Consider the following 21,377-nt stretch of genomic DNA (forward strand, 5'->3'; position numbering starts at 1 on the left):
CACACATTAAATCACACTTTAAAAGTTTACTAAAGTAGGGTGACCAGATTTGAGTTTGTGAAAAAGAGGACACTTCGTCACGGGGGACCCCGCCCCCTCACCGACGAACTTTTTACATCTTTTTCACATGCACATGTCATGTACTATTGTAAACGATGCAACTAGTGGACGCGGCAAGCTGCTCAGTGTTGCCAGATTGGAAATGGCGTATCGTATCAAAGGCTCAAAATGATCGTATTTCGAGGATTATTATCATATCTGGCAACACTGGGAAGGCGGTCGACCAATGACAGTTCTCTTTACAGTCAGACCTCGCGCAAGAAGGTGGAACGTAAGGGAGATCATAGACATAGTATAGTATACTATGTCTATGAGGGAGATACCCTTTCCAAAACGTGTAAGGACGTAATAATAACTAGTTTGTGAAAGACCCAGATAAACACAAATATCCGACGAGGCAAAATCCCGGACAATTTTGGAATCCCTGCCGGACGCATTTTTTAGGTCTCGAAAAGAGGACATGTTCGGGTAAAAGAGGACGTCTGGTCACCTTAACTAACGACAATATTCAAATGCTACATCTTGGTGGCATTGGTACAGCAATGTCGTTATTGTAACAGGTCAAACGAAATACAATCCAAACTATGACATCCCGCGAAATGGAAATATTTAAAATAGCGACAAGACTCGACACACAAATTCGGTGAGTTGGGAATTGTGCCGTGCAAATGAGTTGTATGCATTCACTCATTATTGAAGTATTAGTCCGTCATTATTGGCAACCACATCTACATAATTGCACAGCAACCCATACAGCGTCACCACAGTTGCGTTAAATAGGCTAGCACCTGTCAACATTTATGGGATAGCTTAGTTGACACAGTGTGCTAAGTAGTGCTAACATACTTGTCGTTTCAGAGGCCATCATGCTAACAGAAATAATCAGGTACATTGAACCTGTTCATGACAGTTGTATTAAGGCCTACACACCCTTAGGATGCCATTTCAATACACTAACATTCCTGACAGCCAATTACTAGTAGTAGCCCTACGTCATGACCCTTTGAAAGTTGTAGTTCACAAAACAGTTTTTATCATCAGTACACTTGAATCCCAACTAACGTTCGACGGTTCGACGTTCTACGTTTCTCATTCAGACTTTAAAACAGCGATGGTGAATAGGTCGAGAAATGTGTCGTCGTCAGTTAACATCAGAGAACTTCATACATGACCTGTGGTTCACTATAAAGATGTAGCAGCTGTTGGGATAACACATACTTAAAAAAGATATAATGCACAGTTGAGGTTGTACTTGTACCACAGATTTGCCTTGTAAAAAAATCTAAAAGGATGCAGTAATAGGTTTTGATAAATATTTGGTATAGCTTTTTGTTTCTCTGATGCAGGCTTCATTGCAATGTATTTAGATTCCTGTCATGAAATGTAAAACTAAAAATCTATAAACAACATCAACATACCTTGTTGTAGATTATCCTATGCAGGAAACCTTCATAATTGCATTGATACAGTATAGATCTAAAAATATTTGTTTTTATTTGACAATAAAACTATGTGTCTGACTAATTACACTACTCCTTGGCTTGAGATGGCAGATAATTGCCTCAGTGTTACCGAGCCCGAGATGGAGCAATTCATTTTTACTGCCAAAGGCCTGTAATGCCATTTGGAGATCGTTATGTTGACAAAAGAAATTGCCTACTGCATTTGAATCTTCTCAGAGTGGATTTTGAACCTCAGCTTCCAAAGTCAAGGAGTGCTGTGTATTGACTGAGCTTTTGTTGCAGCAGGGGATTGAAAACGTATCCATCTCAATCTGGTGAATCCTACACTGTAGTGACCATTGATGCCATTGATCTAAGATGTATGCCTCTCATCCTAAGAGGGCATTTTTATATGTGGGCTTTGCTTTGTAAACGCAGTGAGAGTGTTCTCGCCTCTTTTTCTCTTTCTCTGACTTGCGGAATTGATCTCATATCTCCACGTTATATTACTGTAGTTACAACAGTCAATTTGTACTATATGTATATGGACATTTGAATAGTATTATATTTCAGAGAATACTATTGTGATGTGCAGTATGTTGTGAATGATGTGCAGTATTTTGAAGACCACTGCTTTATAGTACACATGATGCTCATTTAGTTGATTCTTGTGCAGTATGAATGCACCTGACTTGCTGAGTTCGGTATGTCTGTATGGTGGCATCTGGCAGTGTACATAGTTTGAGCTTGTGATGGACATGTAGCTCTAGGGGGTCCTGGTTATGCTGTGGTATCAGGTTTCTTTGCTTTGGTGTTTTGGTGAGTCCAGTTGCTCCAGACTGTAAGTCACGCTGGTGAGGTTTCTTTCCTCATATCTTACTAAAAACTACCTTTTTTTATCTCTGTGAAATACCTTATGTGGGAAGTGTTTATTACATATGTTTTTTTTTAATTTTCTTTAATTCCACAGAAGCTTCAGCGTGAAATGGATGGTCATTCAGTAACAACACAGCAGCTGGTAGAGTGCATCCAGGTAGGAAAAGCACTTTATTTCACTACAGTGGTTTGTGATTCATCATTGTAGAACAATTATGAAAATGTGGACACATCACTCTGTCTTTTCATGCTTTGGTGACTACTGTTAATCAGTAGGAGGAGAAGACGGAAGGTCAGACAATGGCAAGGTATCAGGCAGTTGGTGGCTCAAGTCTAAAGTGTACTTCCATGGGCACGGCTATGTATAGGTCTGAGCACGATGCACATGAATGTGGACCTTTAAAAGAAAATCTGGAAACAGTCTGTAGATTAGCACAACGTAGAGATATTATTTCAAACACTGTGATTGAGTGAGCTTGTGCGCTGAGAGCCTTGTCCATAACAGCAAAACTGGTATACTTTGGATACACAAATGCGCACGTACAAGTCCGTGTTGTGCAAACGCAGACGTTTTGGAGTATACTTAAACCTTGAAGGGACAGAGGCTCACAGACAAGGGCATTCACTGCAGGCAGGAGTGGCTTTACTTAGACCAGCCCGAACAGAAATACGCACTCACCAAACTCACTCCCAGCATCCCTGTAGCTCTTACTTAGTTTGTTTTAAGAGGTGGGGATGGTGGACTATGCCCTGTGCGATTCATCTTCACCTTTCTCATTAGACATAGGCTGTAATGGTAAAAATCACCTTGAACGGTCCCAGTAACTTGAGACTATGGACACTAAGTAATAATTGCTTGTTCAACAGAGAGTGATTGGATTTAGTAGAAATAACAGTTAGTTAGTTAGTTAGTTAGTTAGTAGATATGTTATAAAGCCAATTTAACATCACTTTAGTCATGCTACTCCTGCCAAGTAAAGAAATGTCCCCTACACTCAGACACATGTTCAGGTGTAAAAAGTAATTAATGTTGTTTTAAGTTGGACATTTTTAAAGTATTAAATAAGTACTTGACTGTAAAATGATTGAAACACAAATGACATTCATAGAGTTGAAGAGGACACACTGTGAACATTCATCACTGCAGCATTACACCATTGTTTCACAACCTTGAGCTCTCAGATTCAGAAGCACAGTGCCATCTAGCCACCAGAAAGCAGAATTACTCTGAAAACATGCAGCTCTCAAATTGTTTCCTGTTATAGTTTTGTTTATTCATTCATACATTTACATGTTTGTCAGTGTTTGTTTACATAGTAAAATACAATGAAACTTCACATACACTTGTAATCATTTATTGAATGATGTCTTCATTTCCCCTTCACTTTTTTGTCAGTCCTGCATCTTTTGTCTTTGTAATGTGAAGACAGCATCTTAGATCGAATGCATCTTTTGCAGAAAACATGAACAGGGTGGTGTCTTTGTTGTTGCTCTTGTTGTCCTTGCTAGTGCAGGTGTCGTGTCATGGTTGTGCATGGTGGTGGAACAGACTGGCTCATCAGCGTCTGCTGTTATCTTCCCACAGTTTGTGGCGTTGAGTGGTCTTGTAACAGTGAGAAGATGAATCGGCATTATTCTCAGATGCCTGTATCACTGCGTCCCATGCACACACACATACACAGAGAGAGGGAAGGAGAGAGAGAAAAAGCATTTACATTTTTCTTTGTTCAGGATAGAAAATGTATGTCAAACATGAAATGCTGAAATTAAACTGAAATGCTCAAAACTATGTGTAGCTCTAATGTGATTTGTGTTGGACTGGGTGTTTATTCATCCATATGTAGGCTGTTGACTTAAGCTTTAGAAGCCATTCAAGCATAACTAAATTATTCTTTATATCTGGAGGAGTTTTTTGGGGGCCAAGGCTATGTGACCAGGGTCATAATTATTAATTATCAGTGCTTAGATGTAAGGGCAACTCATAGGTGCTCTTTATTAGCCTCCCTATAAAGAATTAACTTTAATCTTAAATCAGTCAGGTGTGTGTTGCATACCTTGACAGGTCTGATAGCGAACAGACAGTCACATTATTATGAGTCAGCAACTGGCGTTGAAATAGTGAAAGTGTTCGTCTTTGGTTAATGATGCTATGGCTTCTCCCTAATATGGTGGTTACAGGACGGCTTTACCTTATTTGAACACACAACGCAACGTTGTTGAAACGTGTGGTTTCAAACAATACAGTGAGATCATTGTTACATAAGATCAGTCATGGCAATCGATATTTGCCAATGATGTTTTTCTGCTGTGAAATACCAGTAAAAGCACGCGAGTGTGAAACAGTCGGTGAATTATTTCCTTTTTCAGGATAGCTCTGGTAGTAAGAGTAAAAAAAATCATTTATGTAATGTTTTTTAAATGAAATCATTGACATCATTGTATATTTATGAATCGACTTTGTGAAAAACAACGGATTCAGCGATTGCTGTGTAGAACTCGAGACATCTCATGCAATGGCTTGCAGTTCCTCATGTAATACTGTGCGCGCCGCTGCTGCTGTCTGAAAAGCACTACTGACGCAACTGTAACCATGGCTTTATTATGCAATGTCTTGCAGTCCAAAAGCAGGGAACGGGGTGTGATAACAAATTCATTTTTATTCAGTGATTTGTTGCGACCTCATTGGTATTTACCTAAATCAGAGGAACTAGATGCTGGTTTCTCTGTGTTCTGTTTTGCAATAGAGCATTTATAATGTGTGTATATAGAATAAATCAGACCAAATTGTTGTTGCTGTTTAATAATGGAATATATGATATATGGGACTGATGAAGTATGATGCGCCGGTGTCCCCTTTCCTTGAAAGATCGGGGTTGCTCTCCATGGTGCTGAAGCCTTTACAGTGCCTTGCCTGCCAAAACAAATCTTCCAAGACTCTTCTGATGTGTCATTTTATTTTACATGGATAAAACGTGTGATGACATGGAGTTATAGTGAGAAAGCGACCAGACTAATCATCCCACACACCTTTTGTTTCGTTTAATATAATATCAACTGGAGATAATGGCAAGTTTAACAAATCTCTATATCTGAAACTTACTTTGATCAGTAGAATTAGAAGATCTAAAGATTACCATTTCACCTCTACTGCAGGTAGAGTAAACCATTGTTGTTATAAATCATACCTCAAGGTGGTGTCCTCTCACCGTTTTAGTTTTTGAAATGGAAACCCTCCCCTCATATTTTTTATGTAAATTAGGGTGAATATCCTGCAGCGTTTCTCTGCTCTCGTCTCACCACAGTGTGTCTATTCGTCTAAAATTTCGAAACTGTGTATTTTATTATTTACGTTTTATCAGAAAGGAGAGAATCGGAGGCCGGCAGTTGTTTTTGAAGCATGGGCGAGGCTGTATCTGGAGTGAAGTGGCAACTGCTGTCTTTGTTTTATTTAACGTTGATCCGGATAGGGTACACGGATATTCGGTATGCTGTTCAGGAGGAAACTAAGAAAAATCATATCATTGGAAGCCTGAGCAAGGATCTGAATCTGGAATTAAACCGACTAAAAACTCGTAATGCACGAGTGGAATACCAGGGGGAGCGACGATATTGTGGAGTTGATGTGAATACTGGGAATGTCATTGTTCTTGAGAGAGTGGACCGAGAGGTAATTTGTGGCACAAACGCTCCTTGTATTCTGCATTTTGAATTTATCCTGGAGAACCCACTTGAACTGCATAACATTGCGTTAGAAATACAAGACATCAATGACAATGCTCCCGGCTTTCCTAAAGATTCCATCAAATTAGAAATAAGCGAGAATGAACCAACTGGGTCTCGATTCCAGGTGGCTCGTGCACGGGATGTAGATGTCGGAATAAATTCGGTACAAAATTATGTACTCAGTCAAAACGAGCATTTTGTATTGGACCAGAGAGCAGACAAGGGCAGATATGTAGACATAGTGCTTAAACATAGTCTTGATCGTGAAAGAGAGGGGGAGTATTCGTTAGAGTTGACTGCTGTCGACGGCGGTAATCCTCCTCAATCAGGCTCGGTTGTCATACAGATTTTTGTTACTGACATCAACGATAACTCCCCGGTTTTCTCACAATCAATATACAGGGTTGTAATGTTTGAAAACTCGCCACCTGGAACCTCTGCTGTCAGAGTTAGCGCAAGTGACTTAGATATTGGCGCAAACGGAAAGGTGACCTATTATATGAATCATGTGTCAGCAAAGACAGAAGGTTTATTTGAAATTGACCTAAATACCGGAGAAGTTAAGGTACTCGGCCCGCTGGACCACGAAAAGTCCTCCTCTTATGAATTGGAAGTCCAAGCTGAAGATGGAGGTGGCCAAGCCGGACACTGCAAGGTATTAGTTGAGATATCCGATGTAAACGACAATGCACCAGTAATAATAGTAAAATCACTTGTGAACCCAGTCTCTGAGAATGCCCCGCCTGGGACTGAGATCGCAGTGATTAATGTTAAGGACCAAGACGCAGGGGAAAACAGCAGAGTCAAATGTTCCATCAACGAAAATACTCCATTCAAACTGCAGTCGTCGATAAAAAATTACTTTACGTTGTCTACTATCGCTGCCCTTGATCGGGAGCATATTGCTGAATATAATGTAACAGTGACCGCTACAGATGGAGGGTTACCATCGCTTTCTTCAACTGCCGTTTTAACGTTTCAAATATCAGATATAAATGATAACCCTCCTGTATTTGAAGAGCAGTCCTACAGCGCATATGTGACTGAGAATAACAAGCCTGGCTCCTCTGTCTGTTCTGTTACTGCGAGAGACCTAGACTGGAGACAGAATGGCACAGTGTTCTACTCTCTGTTGCCCAGTGAGGTCAATGGTGTTCCAGTCTCCTCATATTTATCCATTAATGGAGACACAGGGGTGATCCATGCTGTGAGGCCCTTTGACTATGAGCAGTTCAGAAGCTTCAAAGTTCAGGTTGTAGCCAGAGACAATGGTTCTCCTCCACTCAGCAGCAACGTGACTGTGAGTGTGTTCATAACAGATGAGAATGATAACTCTCCTCAGATATTATACCCTACTCCAGAAGGAAACTCCTTCATGACTGAGATGGTTCCTAAAGCTGCTCTTTCTGGCTCGCTGGTCTCCAAAGTGATCGCTGTTGATGCTGACTCTGGACAGAACGCGTGGCTGTCATATCAGATCGTGAAGTCGACTGATCCGGGACTTTTCACTATTGGTCTCCACAGTGGAGAGATCAGGGCTCAGAGGGACATTTCTGAATCTGACAGCATGAAGCAGAACCTTGTGATCTCAGTGAAAGATAACGGACAGCCCTCTCTCTCTACAACCTGTGCCGTATATTTACTCATCTCTGATAACTTGGCTGAAGTTCCTGAACTAAAAGACATGTCTTATGAGGAGAGCAATTCTAAACTCACATCTTATCTGATCATTGCTCTGGTCTCTGTTTCCACCTTTTTCATCACCTTCATTATTGTCATTGTGGCTTTGAGGATTTGCCGAAGGAGAAAGCCCAGACTTTTGTTTGATGGAGCAGTAGCCATTTCTGGCGCATACTTACCTCCCAACTATGCAGATGTTGATGGAACTGGAACTCTCCGTAGCGCTTACAATTATGACGCCTATATGACGACAGGGTCACGTACAAGTGACTTTAAGTTTGTTACATCCTACAATGACAATACGCTGAGTTTGGATAGCACATTACCAAAACGCAACATGGATTTCAGTGACGGTACCTCTCTGCTTAAAATTGAATCAACTGAGGTAAGCTGAGTATCATGTATTCATTTCATTGTTGCTGTTATTATTTCCTCTTGTATGGTTATTTATTGGAAAGCTGCTGCAGTGTGATGAAGTGAATTTCTGTTTTCCGGTTTTGACATCAACTAAATGTGTTTAAAAGAGAAATGTAACCTTATTGGTGATGTTGGCCACAAGCTTGTTTCGCTTTTAATTTGCGTATGTATTTTTTCTGTTGTAGAACTTCGCATTTGATGCATGTGTTTTCGTCCATTTTGAAAAGATATGTGCTCAATAGTTTGAAGGTAAAACGTCCCCGCTCTGATTTTGTCTAAAAGTTAGCCTTCCCCATAATAGTATAACCATGGTGTCAGCCTTTTGTCGAGCACTATTGCTATTTGTTGAAATCCTACAATTGTGAAACAACCTGTGAGTTTGCAGTGCAGAAATTCTGCCTTTTAACCACAGCTTTATAAGTGATTATTTTGTTATTTTCTCCTCGACCACACCGTGTCGCTATTGGATAACAGTGGAAATATATGGTTTATTCCAGTAGATGGAAATACTTAAACACCCATTTTGGCATTTCGCCTCGGTCACATTATTCTGGCTTTACATTTTGGACGGAGAAGTGTATTGTGTTTTTGATCTGTCGTGAATATTTTCCTTGGCCAGCGTAATCAAGAAATACCATGGATTATAGACCAGGGAATCTTTACATAGGAGCACAGGGGAGAGCTTTAATCTATTTTATGTTTACGATTCCTTTCTGCTTTGGAGATGTACGATTATCTGTGGTGGAGGAGCTGAAACGAGGATCTGTGGTGGGGAAAATGGCTCAGGATTTGGGAGTAGATCTGAAGACTTTCTTTGCGCGGAGTCCCAGAATTGAATTTGATGGAAGTAAGCGTTATTTCGACATTAATCCCCAGACAGGGGAGCTGGTCGTGAACGACCGGATAGACAGGGAGGAACACTGCGGACAAAGGCAGCCATGCAGTCTACAATTCGATTTCTTTTTAGAAAATCCTCTGGAGCTGCATCGAGTTGTGGTCGACGTACAGGACAGTAATGACAACCCTCCTTCGTTTTCTAATGAACAAATCAACTTGGAGATAGGAGAATCTGCGGTGACAGGGACTCGTTTTCAGATTGATGAAGCCCTTGACCCAGACGTAGGAATTAACACCGTGCAAGGTTACAGTCTTTCCCCCAACGCTCACTTTACTCTTGCCGTTCATACTAATGCCGAAACAGGTAAATACGCAGAACTGGTCTTAGATAAAGAATTAGATCGGGAAAAGGAGGACAAAATATCCCTTCTTTTGGCTGCACATGATGGCGGCAATCCGCCGAGGTCCGGGACAGTAATGATCAATATTCAGGTTCTGGATGCAAATGATAACATACCTGTTTTTACCCAAACAACCTACAGAGTGAATGTTGCAGAAAACGTTCCACTTGGAACAGCAGTAGTTACAGTAAGTGCAAGTGATGCAGACGAAGGGGCAAACGGAGCTGTTTCATACGAATTCAGTCATTTATCGACCAAATCTAGAAACTTATTCTCGCTTGACCAGAAAACTGGAGACATAACACTGAAAGGACCATTAGACTATGAAGAAAATCCATCTTTTGAAATGCGCGTTAAAGCCAAAGATGGATCTGGTCAGGCAGCATCGTGTAAAGTAATTGTGGATGTAACAGACGTCAATGATAATGCCCCCGTTATTCTGATCAAGTCATTAAAATCACCTCTTTCTGAAAACGCACCTATTGGCTCAGAGGTAGCTATTATTTATGTACAAGACAAAGACACGGGACCTAGCGGCAAGGTGTCTTGCTCGATTCAACACAGCACTAAATTCAAATTAAATGCATCTATTAAAAACCATTTCTCTTTAGTCACTGCTGAGTATTTGGATCGTGAAGTTGAGTCAGAATACAATATCACAATCACTGCAACTGACGAAGGTACTCCTTCTCTCTCGTCTTTGAAAACCATACAGTTGGTGGTTGCTGACGTGAATGACAATGCACCTGTTTTTGAAGAACTATTTTACAGTGCATATGTGACTGAGAATAACAAGCCTGGCTTCTCTGTCTGTTCTGTTACTGCGAGAGACCCAGACTGGAGACAGAATGGCACAGTGTTCTACTCTCTGTTGCCCAGTGAGGTCAATGGTGTTCCAGTCTCCTCATATTTATCCATTAATGGAGACACAGGGGTGATCCATGCTGTGAGGCCCTTTGACTATGAGCAGTTCAGAAGCTTCAAAGTTCAGGTTGTAGCCAGAGACAATGGTTCTCCTCCACTCAGCAGCAATGTGACTGTGAGTGTGTTCATAACAGATGAGAATGATAACTCTCCTCAGATATTATACCCTACTCCAGAAGGAAACTCTTTCATGACTGAGATGGTTCCTAAAGCTGCTATTTCCGGCTCGCTGGTCTCCAAAGTGATCGCTGTTGATGCTGACTCCGGACAGAACGCATGGCTGTCATATCAGATCGTGAAGTCGACTGATCCGGGACTTTTCACTATTGGTCTCCACAGTGGAGAGATCAGGGCTCAGAGGGACATTTCTGAATCTGACAGCATGAAGCAGAACCTTGTGATCTCAGTGAAAGATAACGGACAGCCCTCTCTCTCTACAACCTGTGCCGTATATTTACTCATCTCTGACAACTTGGCTGAAGTTCCTGAACTGAAAGACATGTCTTATGAGGAGAGCAATTCTAAACTCACATCTTATTTGATCATTGCTCTGGTGTCTGTTTCTACCTTCTTCCTCACTTTCATCATCCTGATCATTGCTGTGAGGTTGTGTCACAGGAGAAAGCCCAGGCTGTTGTTTGATGGAGCAGTAGCCATTCCCAGTGCATATTTACCTCCTAACTATGCAGATGTTGATGGAACTGGAACTCTCCGCAGCACTTACAACTATGACGCCTATATGACGACAGGGTCACGTACGAGTGACTTCAAGTTTGTTAAATCCTACAATGACAACACGCTGCCTTCTGGCACCACTCTGAAGAGGAGCCCAGTTGACAACAGTGACTGTCTTAACTTCACTTCACTTGACTTCATTGAGAATGGATCAAAATTCTCCACTCTGGTAAATATTAATCCTGGTTTCCTAAGCATATTTTTCATAATTTGGTTATTTTGACGATGTGGTCATTATTCCGGAGATACTGTACAATTCCTTGTTGTCAACTATCATTTTATTGAAAACATATCCCACTAGAATGTCATAATCCTGATGAATTACCTGAGCAGTTTTGTTTTTCACTACATCAGAAACAGATTTCATGTTTCTTCCTGTTTAAAGTTTTACGGTCACTCAAGCTATTGTCACAGTATCTGTGGCATCATACAGTATGTACAAAAAAGCGCTTCTCCGTTACCTTTTATTCATGTGAAGTCTACTTTCTAGTTGAACTTGCTTTAAAGCAGCAGTAAGAAGTGTTGGTCTACTGGATCACAGAACTACTTCTGCTGGATGGCTAGTGGGAACGACAGGTGTATTTATCTGTAATTCACGTGAACATACATCAATAAAATGAATTAGGAGATTCAATTAAAACTAGTTGCTTATAAACATACCTCAAGCAGTGGCAAATTGTTGCAGTGTCGCTTTAATACCGAAATCAAAGTTGTGATTGTTTTATTGGTAGGTTGTGTCGTGACTTGTGTTGGCTTTGCTGATACTGCTGTCTTGTGCGAATGTGGTTGGCTACTCTTTGACACTGTCTTCATAGTTAGGAGGAATTAATAGCAGAACAGACCCAGCAATGTACAGTTTGGTCTTTCAAACATCTGATTTATATAGAGAATTGTTTTGCTTTGTCCTTGTATGATTTAGAAATTAAATGAAATAACACAGAATGCTTGTGGATGCCGTGACATGTGAGTGTGACTGAAAGCAGGGATCATTGTTTGCCCAGTTTCCTCCCTTGCTTTGAATTACTGCCCCATGGACTATACAATTTAAATTAACTGACACACACCATTTAATGGGAGAAATCATTTCCAATTATTAGACCTTTATATTCCATCAAGTTGAAAGATGATTGGAAAATGATTATGATAAATCAGGTTTGATATGTGTGTCTATGAAACGGTAGTTTAAAGACAACAGAGATTTCATTGCATCTCTTTGGAGTTCAGTCTGGATCAATGTTTTTGAAAAGATTGCTTCAGCTGAGCAGTGTTGCTGAAAACAGTTTGAAAGGTGTTTCAAAAACAATGTTTACACATAAACGGTGATATTTTGAAAAGACAATGTTTCTACATCTTCATGAAAACAACCAAACTAAAAAACTCTGCCTATATTTGAATCGTAATGTTGTAGTTTAGTATGTGTCTGTAAATGATCGCTCAGCTATAATACCAAAACCAAAAGAACATATCATTCAAGGTTTATGAGGCAAGTTTTATGTAATCTGACAACATAGACTGCTGCATAATGTCTCCCGCAGTACATAGAGTTCTCATCCACAAAGGGTCAAGCAAACACATCCACCACAACTATTTAAACAAACAAGTGACACACTTCACTTGATTAAAAGTCTTTGTTAGATATGTAACTGGATTTTAATGAAAACATAACGCCACAATAGTCTGGTGAGACTGCTGAGCTGTAGTCAACATAGTGCGGTTGACAATATGCAGTATATAAAATGTACTCCAAGTGGCGCTATTGACCAATTTTACCCTTTTAAAAGCGCATCGCCACCCCTTAATTTAATATTATATTAGAGAACATAGGACGTCGCTAAACCCGACAAGCCTTTATATGAGAGTCTAGCACTCCTCGAGCGTTTTGATTTAGCTTAGCTTATCTTAACGCAAAACCTAAAAGTCTGTCTTAGACTACTATATTTGGTAATTTATGAGAGTACTCTATACTGTGTATTTGTCTGAACTGCACGATGAAGGATTCCAAAGGATATTTACATGATGCGGTTTTCTGGATTGTATTTATTCTCGGATTTCTGTGCCCTTGTAATGGCGATTTGAGCTACTCCGTGCCAGAGGAAATGAAGAAAGGGTCAGTGTTTGGAAATATAGCAAAGGATCTTGGTGTCAGTGTTAAAGGACTATCGGATCGTAAGGCTCGGATAGACATGGAGAGTAACGACAAGCGTTTTTGCAATCTACAGGATGGAGAACTGGTTATACTGGAGAGAATTGACCGCGAGGAGCTGTGCGGGTCACAGCCATCATGCTCGTTAAACTACGAATTGGTTTTGGAGAACCCTTTAGAATTGCATCGGATTTTCATACAGATTGAGGATATAAATGACAACTCACCTCGTTTTCCGAACAATGAAATAAAACTGGAGATAAGAGAATCCGCTATTAAAGGGAGTCGTTTTCCTTTGGATGAGGCGCACGACGCCGATATGGGCCGAAACGGAATTCAAAGCTATTCGCTGGATAAGAACGAGCATTTTGCTCTAGCCGTGCATTCTAATTCAGACGGAGGAAAGTATAGCGAATTAATTTTAGATACAGAGCTTGATCGTGAACAGGAGGAAGAGGTAACGTTAGTACTTACTGCTACTGATGGTGGCACTCCACAAAGATCTGGCACTACGCGTATTCATGTTACTGTCCTTGATGCCAACGACAACTTACCAGTATTCAGTCAACCCGCTTACATAGTCACTCTACCTGAAAATGCTCCTTTAGATACAGTGGTTGTGACTGTGAGCGCCACAGATGCAGATGAAGGTGCAAATGGAGAGGTCACTTATGAATTCAGCCGCATATCTGATAAAGCAGCCAAACTCTTCTCTATTGATAAAGTGACTGGAGAAATCAAAGTGCTGGGACAAATAGACTATGAGGAAAAATCTAAATATGAATTAAGAGTTCAGGCAAAAGATGGAGCTGGGCTGGTTTCTCAGGCTAAAATTAACATAGACATCACAGATGTTAATGACAATGCTCCTGTGATATCTATTAAATCACTTAATGTGCCAATTCCTGAAAATGTAGCCCCAGGCACTGAAATTGGGATTATTAATGTTCAGGATAAAGATACAGGGGGAAATAAACAGATTCGCTGCTCCATTCAGCAGAATGTTCCATTTAAATTAAATCCATCTATTAAAAACTATTACACACTGGTTACTACAGCTGAACTGGATCGTGAACTTGTAGGTGATTATAACATAACAATTACAGCTACTGATGAAGGCTCTCCGCCATTGTCTTTCTCTAAAACGATCCATCTCTCTGTATCTGATGTAAATGATAACCCCCCTGTATTTGAGGAGCAGTCCTACGGCGCATATGTGACTGAGAATAACAAGCCTGGCTCCTCTGTCTGTTCTGTTACTGCGAGAGACCCAGACTGGAGACAGAATGGCACAGTGTTCTACTCTCTGTTGCCCAGTGAGGTCAATGGTGTTCCGGTCTCCTCATATGTATCCATTAATGGAGACACAGGGGTGATCCATGCTGTGAGGCCCTTTGACTATGAGCAGTTCAGAAGCTTCAAAGTTCAGGTTGTAGCCAGAGACAATGGTTCTCCTCCACTCAGCAGCAATGTGACTGTGAGTGTGTTCATAACAGATGAGAATGATAACTCTCCTCAGATATTATACCCTACTCCAGAAGGAAACTCCTTCATGACTGAGATGGTTCCTAAAGCTGCTCTTTCTGGCTCGCTGGTCTCCAAAGTGATCGCTGTTGATGCTGACTCTGGACAGAACGCGTGGCTGTCATATCAGATCGTCAAGTCGGCTGATCCGGGACTTTTCACCATTGGTCTCCACAGTGGAGAGATCAGGGCTCAGAGGGACATTTCTGAATCTGACAGCATGAAGCAGAACCTTGTGATCTCAGTGAAAGATAACGGACAGCCCTCTCTCTCTACAACCTGTGCCGTATATTTACTCATCTCTGATAACTTGGCTGAAGTTCCTGAACTGAAAGACATGTCTTATGAGGAGAGCAATTCTAAACTCACATCTTATCTGATCATTGCTCTGGTCTCCGTTTCTACCTTTTTCCTCACTTTTATCATTCTGATTGTGGCCATAAGGGTTTGCCACAGGAAAAAGCCCAGACTGTTGTTTGATGGAGCAGTAGCCATTCCCAGTGCATACTTGCCTCCCAACTATGCAGATGTTGATGGAACTGGAACTCTCCGTAGTACTTACAACTATGACGCCTATATGACCACAGGGTCACGTACGAGTGACTTCAAGTTTGTTACATCCTACAATGACAACACGCTGCCTTCTGGCACCACTCTGAAGCGGAGCCCAGTTGACAACAGTGACTGTCTTAACTTCACTTCACTTGACTTCACTGAGAATGGATCAAAATACTCCACTCTGGTAAATTATTTAAATCATTTTTTGTCATGTGCATGTTTTTATGATCACACTTTCCATTACATTCAAACAACTGCTGAAATTCCAAAATAGTTTCCCCTTGAGAAGAAATCAGCCGATTCTATATTCTCTTGGGTATCCTGTGACTTATGTTCTTTGCACTTTCAGAATGAGTATTGTCTATCACAGATTTTTCTATGCCAGGTACACTGTTCATTACTTCTGTCCGATCTGTGACATTCAATACCACAGACATTGCCTTCGATATATTTGGTTAGTGGGTTGATTTGTGATGTGTTTTTATAAGCTTTGTTGATGTTGGTTAAATGGACATGGATGAATCTGATGAATTTGACCTCAGCATAGTATGGTGAATTAATTGTTGATTTAACGCAGCAAACCACTGACTATAGTGTTCTTTGTATTTGATTTCATGGACATCTTTTTCAGAGACAACAGTTATGCTTAAAGACTCCTGTGATAGTATCAGAAGTCTGTGAAAGAATATTAAATAGTTGTGTGATGCCATATTTTGACAGTTACTGTTTATACAAGGACATGATCTTTCACAAGTTTGCTTTGCTTTTTGGGGCTCATTCTCTGTGCATTGTGAGTAGGAGATTGTTGGTGTGTAGTGGAATACGCATTCATGATTGTGATGCATTTAATATGGTGGTCGTGTGATAGTTCATCAGACTGGAAGCCCATGCATGGTGGAGGAAGTATAATCTGACTTTACTATTGTGGTTGACATACTAATATGTTGAAGATCAAGTAGGCCATCTGTCTATTTATCTAACTTTTGACCTATCTACCGGTCTATCGGTCTGTCTTTTTCTACCTGTCCATTTTTACCTCCCTTCATGACTTGCCAAAGCAGTCCATATGTTTTCTCACTCTCTTTTTGTGAATGATCCATGTCCTGCTTCTAACAGGTGGCTTGGAATGTTTTTAGATTCATGTCTTTGTGTGTTCATGTCAGTATTTCAGAGAAGGTGTTTATGTAGTGCGATAACATCTTATTCCATTTTCCCTGACTGGGTAGAATCGGGAATTATGTTTTTTTTTTCAGAGCAATCATGACGGGTTGCCAGTAATACAGAAAGAGTTTGGCACAATGACACTGTGTTTGCACAGTATGAGCGACACAGTTTTTACAGATAATGCATGTACCTGATAACAATGATATCAATAATTGAATTCATGCCCTTTCACCTATGCCTGCCCTAAGAGGAAACTACACTGCATGCTAAGACTATGATGCAGTTTTGCACCGGCTGATCAAGAGACCTCGCCGGGTCTGCTGAATCAGATTCCTCTCCATTTAGAGAGTCCAAGCTCAACAGCCATTCTAAAAAAGCTTACCCAACTGCATTAACTGAACGTAGAAATAACATTAGCATTACCATCTTGCGTTTCGTGTATGAATTAAATGTGTGTTTGAGTGTTTTCATAACAGATGAGAATGATCTGTTATGACATTGCAGGCCTAGGAGTACAGTATCATTTTTAGGGCGTTTTTTGACAGTGCTTGCAGTACACCAAAAATACTCCGAGTGGCACTATTTACCAATTTTAGCCTTTTACAAACGCATCTACACCCCCTGATTTAATATTACAGTAGAGAGTAGAGACTCTAGTATAGGCAATCCATGAGCACAACAAAAGCTGTGATGTGGTAGCCTAACACTAAAAGGGAATTGTCGATATTTCTTATATTATAAGTAACGTCACATTCCATTGAGGAATACGTTTTGTTTGTTTTCACCGGGAGGACTACGGCTAGATCGCTTTGTGATAACATGATGAAGGAATACGAGAGCATTTTTCATTTTCGTGCTGTGTTCTGCATTGCATGTATTGCTGTCTCTGTACGCACTTGCAATGGCGACCTGAGCTATTCCGTGCCAGAGGAAATGAAGAAAGGGACGGTGTTTGGAAATATGGCAAAGGATCTTGGTCTCAGTGTCAAAGGACTATCGGATCGCAAAGCTCGTGTAGACATGGAAGGGAATGACAAACGCTTTTTTGATCTTCAGGGAGGAGAACTGGTTATCGCAGAGAGAATAGACCGGGAGGAGCTCTGCGGGTCGAAGCCATCATGCTCGTTAAATTACGAATTGGTTTTGGAGAACCCATTGGAATTGCATCGAATTGCACTGCAGATTGAGGATATAAACGACAACCCACCTCGTTTTCCAAAGAATGAAATCAAACTGGAAATCAGGGAATCTGCCGATAAAGGCGCACGTTTCCCTTTGAATGAGGCGCACGATTTGGATGTGGGGCGAAACGGAATTCAAAGCTATTTATTGGAGAAGAACGATTATTTTACCCTAGCTGTAAATTCTAATTCGGATGGGCGAAAATACAGTGAATTAGTTTTGGATAAAGAGCTTGATCGGGAACAGCAGCAGGAGGTGACATTGTTGCTTACAGCCAGTGACGGAGGCTCTCCACAAAGATCTGGTACTGCAGTCATACGTGTTATTGTACTTGACGCCAACGATAATCTTCCAGTATTCAGTCAAACCATTTACAAAGTTAGTCTTCCAGAAAATTCTCCTTTGGGAACTGTTGTTGTGACCGTGACTGCTACAGACGCAGATGAAGGGGCAAATGGAGAGGTCACTTATGAATTTAGTCACATATCTGATAAAGCGCTCAGACTGTTTTCTATTGATGAAGTGACCGGAGAGATCAAAGTAATTGGACCTATAGACTATGAGGACAAATATGAGTATGAATTAAGGGTTCTGGCCAAAGATGGGGCAGGATTAGCCTCTAATGCCAAAGTTGATATACAGATCACAGATGTTAATGACAATGCACCTGTGATATCTATTAAATCACTTAATGCACCCATCCCTGAAAATGTAGTGCCAGGCACAGAAGTAGGGATTATTAATGTCCAGGATAAAGATACAGGGGGAAATAAACAGATTCGCTGCTCCATTCAGCAAAATGTTCCTTTTAAATTAAATCCATCTTTTAAAAACTATTACACACTGGTTACCACAGCTGAACTGGACCGTGAGCTTGTAGGTGATTATAACGTAACAGTTACAGCTACTGATGAAGGGTCTCCACCATTGTCTTCCTCTAAGACGATCCATCTTTCTGTATCTGATGTAAATGATAATCCACCTGTCTTTGAGGAGCAGTCCTACAGCACATATGTGACTGAGAATAACAAGCCTGGCTCCTCTGTCTGTTCTGTTACTGCGAGAGACCCAGACTGGAGACAGAATGGCACAGTGTTCTACTCTCTGTTGCCCAGTGAGGTCAATGGTGTTCCGGTCTCATATTTATCCATTAATGGAGACACAGGGGTGATCCATGCTGTGAGGCCCTTTGACTATGAGCAGTTCAGAAGCTTCAAAGTTCAGGTTGTAGCCAGAGACAATGGTTCTCCTCCACTCAGCAGCAACGTGACTGTGAGTGTGTTCATAACAGATGAGAATGATAACTCTCCTCAGATATTATACCCTACTCCAGAAGGAAACTCCTTCATGACTGAGATGGTTCCTAAAGCTGCTCTTTCTGGCTCGCTGGTCTCCAAAGTGATCGCTGTTGATGCTGACTCTGGACAGAACGCGTGGCTGTCATATCAGATCGTCAAGTCAACTGATCTGGGACTTTTCACTATTGGTCTCCACAGTGGAGAGATCAGGGCTCAGAGGGACATTTCTGAATCTGACAGCATGAAGCAGAACCTTGTGATCTCAGTGAAAGATAACGGACAGCCCTCTCTCTCTACAACCTGTGCCGTATATTTACTCATCTCTGATAACTTGGCTGAAGTTCCTGAACTGAAAGACATGTCTTATGAGGAGAGCAATTCTAAACTCACATCTTATCTGATCATTGCTCTGGTCTCCGTTTCTACCTTCTTCCTCACTTTCATCATCCTGATCATTGCTGTGAGGTTGTGTCATAGGAGAAAGCCCAGACTGTTGTTTGATGGAGCAGTAGCCATTCCCAGTGCATATTTACCTCCCAACTATGCAGATGTTGATGGAACTGGAACTCTCCGAAGTACTTACAACTATGACGCCTATATGACCACAGGGTCACGTACGAGTGACTTCAAGTTTGTTACATCCTACAATGACAACACGCTGCCTTCTGGCACCACTCTGAAGAGGAGCCCAGTTGACAACAGTGACTGTCTTAACTTCACTTCACTTGACTTCATTGAGAATGGATCAAAATGCTCCACCCTGGTAAATCATTTAAATCTTTACTTTTTGGAATATGTTTCATAATTACAGGTTTTGGTTTAAAGATGTGGTCAAATTCTATGAACCTAGGATAAGGCAATATTTTTACTTTTGTGTCCTTCCAAACACTTTCCATTACATTCAAACACCTGCTGAATTTCCAAACTTGCTTTCCCTTCAGTAGAAATTAGCTGATTTCTATATTCTGTTCTATATTCTGACAGGTATTCTTTGCATTTTCAGAATGCAAATGGTCTATCACAGATTTTTCTATGCTAAGTATACTGTTAATTATTTCTGTCTGATCTCTGACATTCTGTACCACAGATATTGCCTTAGATACTTTTGGTTAGATGGTTGATATGTGATTTGTACCTTAGCGTATTGATTATTTATTTACTTATTCAGAGAGAACATTTATGTTTCAAAACTCCTCCTAATATCAGACATTAGTGAAAGAATATAACATGGTTCCTAATACTCTTTCTGGCTCGCTGATCTCCAAAGTGATCGCTGTTGATGCTGACTGGACAGAACACATGGCTATCATATCTTGATTGTGTCACTGAGGTTTTGCCGTAAGACAAAGCCCACGTTGTTGTTTGATGGAGCAGTTGCCATCCCCAGTGCATATTTACCTCCTCATTATGCAGAGGTTGATGGAACTGGAACTCTCCGCAGTACTTACAACTATGACGCCTATATGACTACTGGCTCCCATACCAGTGACTTTAAATTTGTTACATCATACAGTGACAACTTCTGACACAACTCTGAAATAGAGCCCAGTTGACAACAGTGACTATCTTGACTTTATTGGCAATAGATCTGTCCTCCACTCTGGTAAATCAATTTGAAGATAATTATTGACTTGCGTATTTTCATGATTCTGATGGTCTCATACTACATTTCCATGGGTAAATCAGCTAGAATGTTTACATTTTTGCTTTTTGTGAAGAATATCTCTATGCATTTGGGGATATAGTAGTAAAGATCTAGTAGAGTTACATTTACATTTACATTTAGTCATTTAGCAGACGCTTTTGTCCAAAGCGACGTACAAGGGACAGAGGATCTGAATCTGAATTACTTGTCTGTTTTTATTGTAAATAATACATTCACCATCAGTGCGAAGGTTGTTTGAATACAGCAGTAGTGACTTTGTTGCTTTGGCCCACATTTGCGTTTCCATTTTTTTACCCATATTATGGCATTCAAATGAGGTTTCATATATTTGTTTGTAAGTGGTTTTTTTTCAATGTTTAAATTCATGGGTGGTGCGTTAAATAGGTTTGGTCACTATGAAATGTACATGCATGGCACTTTTTGACTGATTTCACTGCATTTGGCCCAATGTTTAAATACAAAATGTCTGACAAATGTATTTATATACAGTGAATCCAAGTTGTTTGTGTGTTTGTGTGTGAATGCACACACTAGAATGGGCATGTGTTTAGATATCTAGTTGTGTGTTGGCTCTCTATACCAGGGGCGTAACTATAGGGGGTGCAGCAGGTGCTGTCGCACCTGGGCCCGTGGGTCTTGGGGGCCCGTAGCCGGGGCCCATAGACATATTTATGTCAATCTAAATAGTCTGAATAGCCAAGTCGCATTGCCAAAAATACTGATATATACCCACATTCAGCGAAATAA

The 21,377-nt window shown here is 40.7% G+C and overlaps 4 protein-coding genes across 4 annotated transcripts in view; all 4 read left to right on the forward strand.

Moving 5' to 3' along the window:
* The first annotated feature begins 5,504 nt into the window (after positions 1-5,504).
* Positions 5,505-8,348, forward strand: LOC105905977 (protocadherin gamma-A11-like). Its single transcript, XM_031571910.2, has one exon. The coding sequence runs from the start codon at positions 5,776-5,778 to the stop codon at positions 8,173-8,175; it is 2,400 nt and encodes a 799-aa protein (XP_031427770.1). The 5' UTR covers positions 5,505-5,775; the 3' UTR covers positions 8,176-8,348.
* Positions 8,349-8,372: 24 nt separating this feature from the next.
* Positions 8,373-11,479, forward strand: LOC116221471 (protocadherin beta-16-like). Its single transcript, XM_031571903.2, has one exon. It carries the CDS (start codon positions 8,835-8,837, stop codon positions 11,316-11,318), a length of 2,484 nt encoding a protein of 827 aa, XP_031427763.1. The 5' UTR covers positions 8,373-8,834; the 3' UTR covers positions 11,319-11,479.
* Positions 11,480-12,516: 1,037 nt separating this feature from the next.
* LOC105905983 (protocadherin beta-16-like) overlaps positions 12,517-21,377 on the forward strand; it is a 218,609-nt gene continuing 209,748 nt past the window's right edge. The window contains exon 1 of the mRNA XM_031571868.2: positions 12,517-15,504. Within this exon, the coding sequence (XP_031427728.1) occupies positions 13,084-15,504 (2,421 nt within the window). The 5' untranslated portion in view covers positions 12,517-13,083. The remainder of the gene's footprint in view (positions 15,505-21,377) is intronic.
* On the forward strand, positions 15,560-21,108 carry LOC105905981 (protocadherin beta-16-like). Its single transcript, XM_031571906.2, has one exon. The coding sequence runs from the start codon at positions 17,304-17,306 to the stop codon at positions 19,767-19,769; it is 2,466 nt and encodes an 821-aa protein (XP_031427766.1). The 5' UTR covers positions 15,560-17,303; the 3' UTR covers positions 19,770-21,108.

The sequence above is a fragment of the Clupea harengus genome, chromosome 8 (assembly GCF_900700415.2).
Source record: "Clupea harengus chromosome 8, Ch_v2.0.2, whole genome shotgun sequence".
In the NCBI taxonomy this organism is placed as follows: Eukaryota; Metazoa; Chordata; class Actinopteri; order Clupeiformes; family Clupeidae; genus Clupea; species Clupea harengus.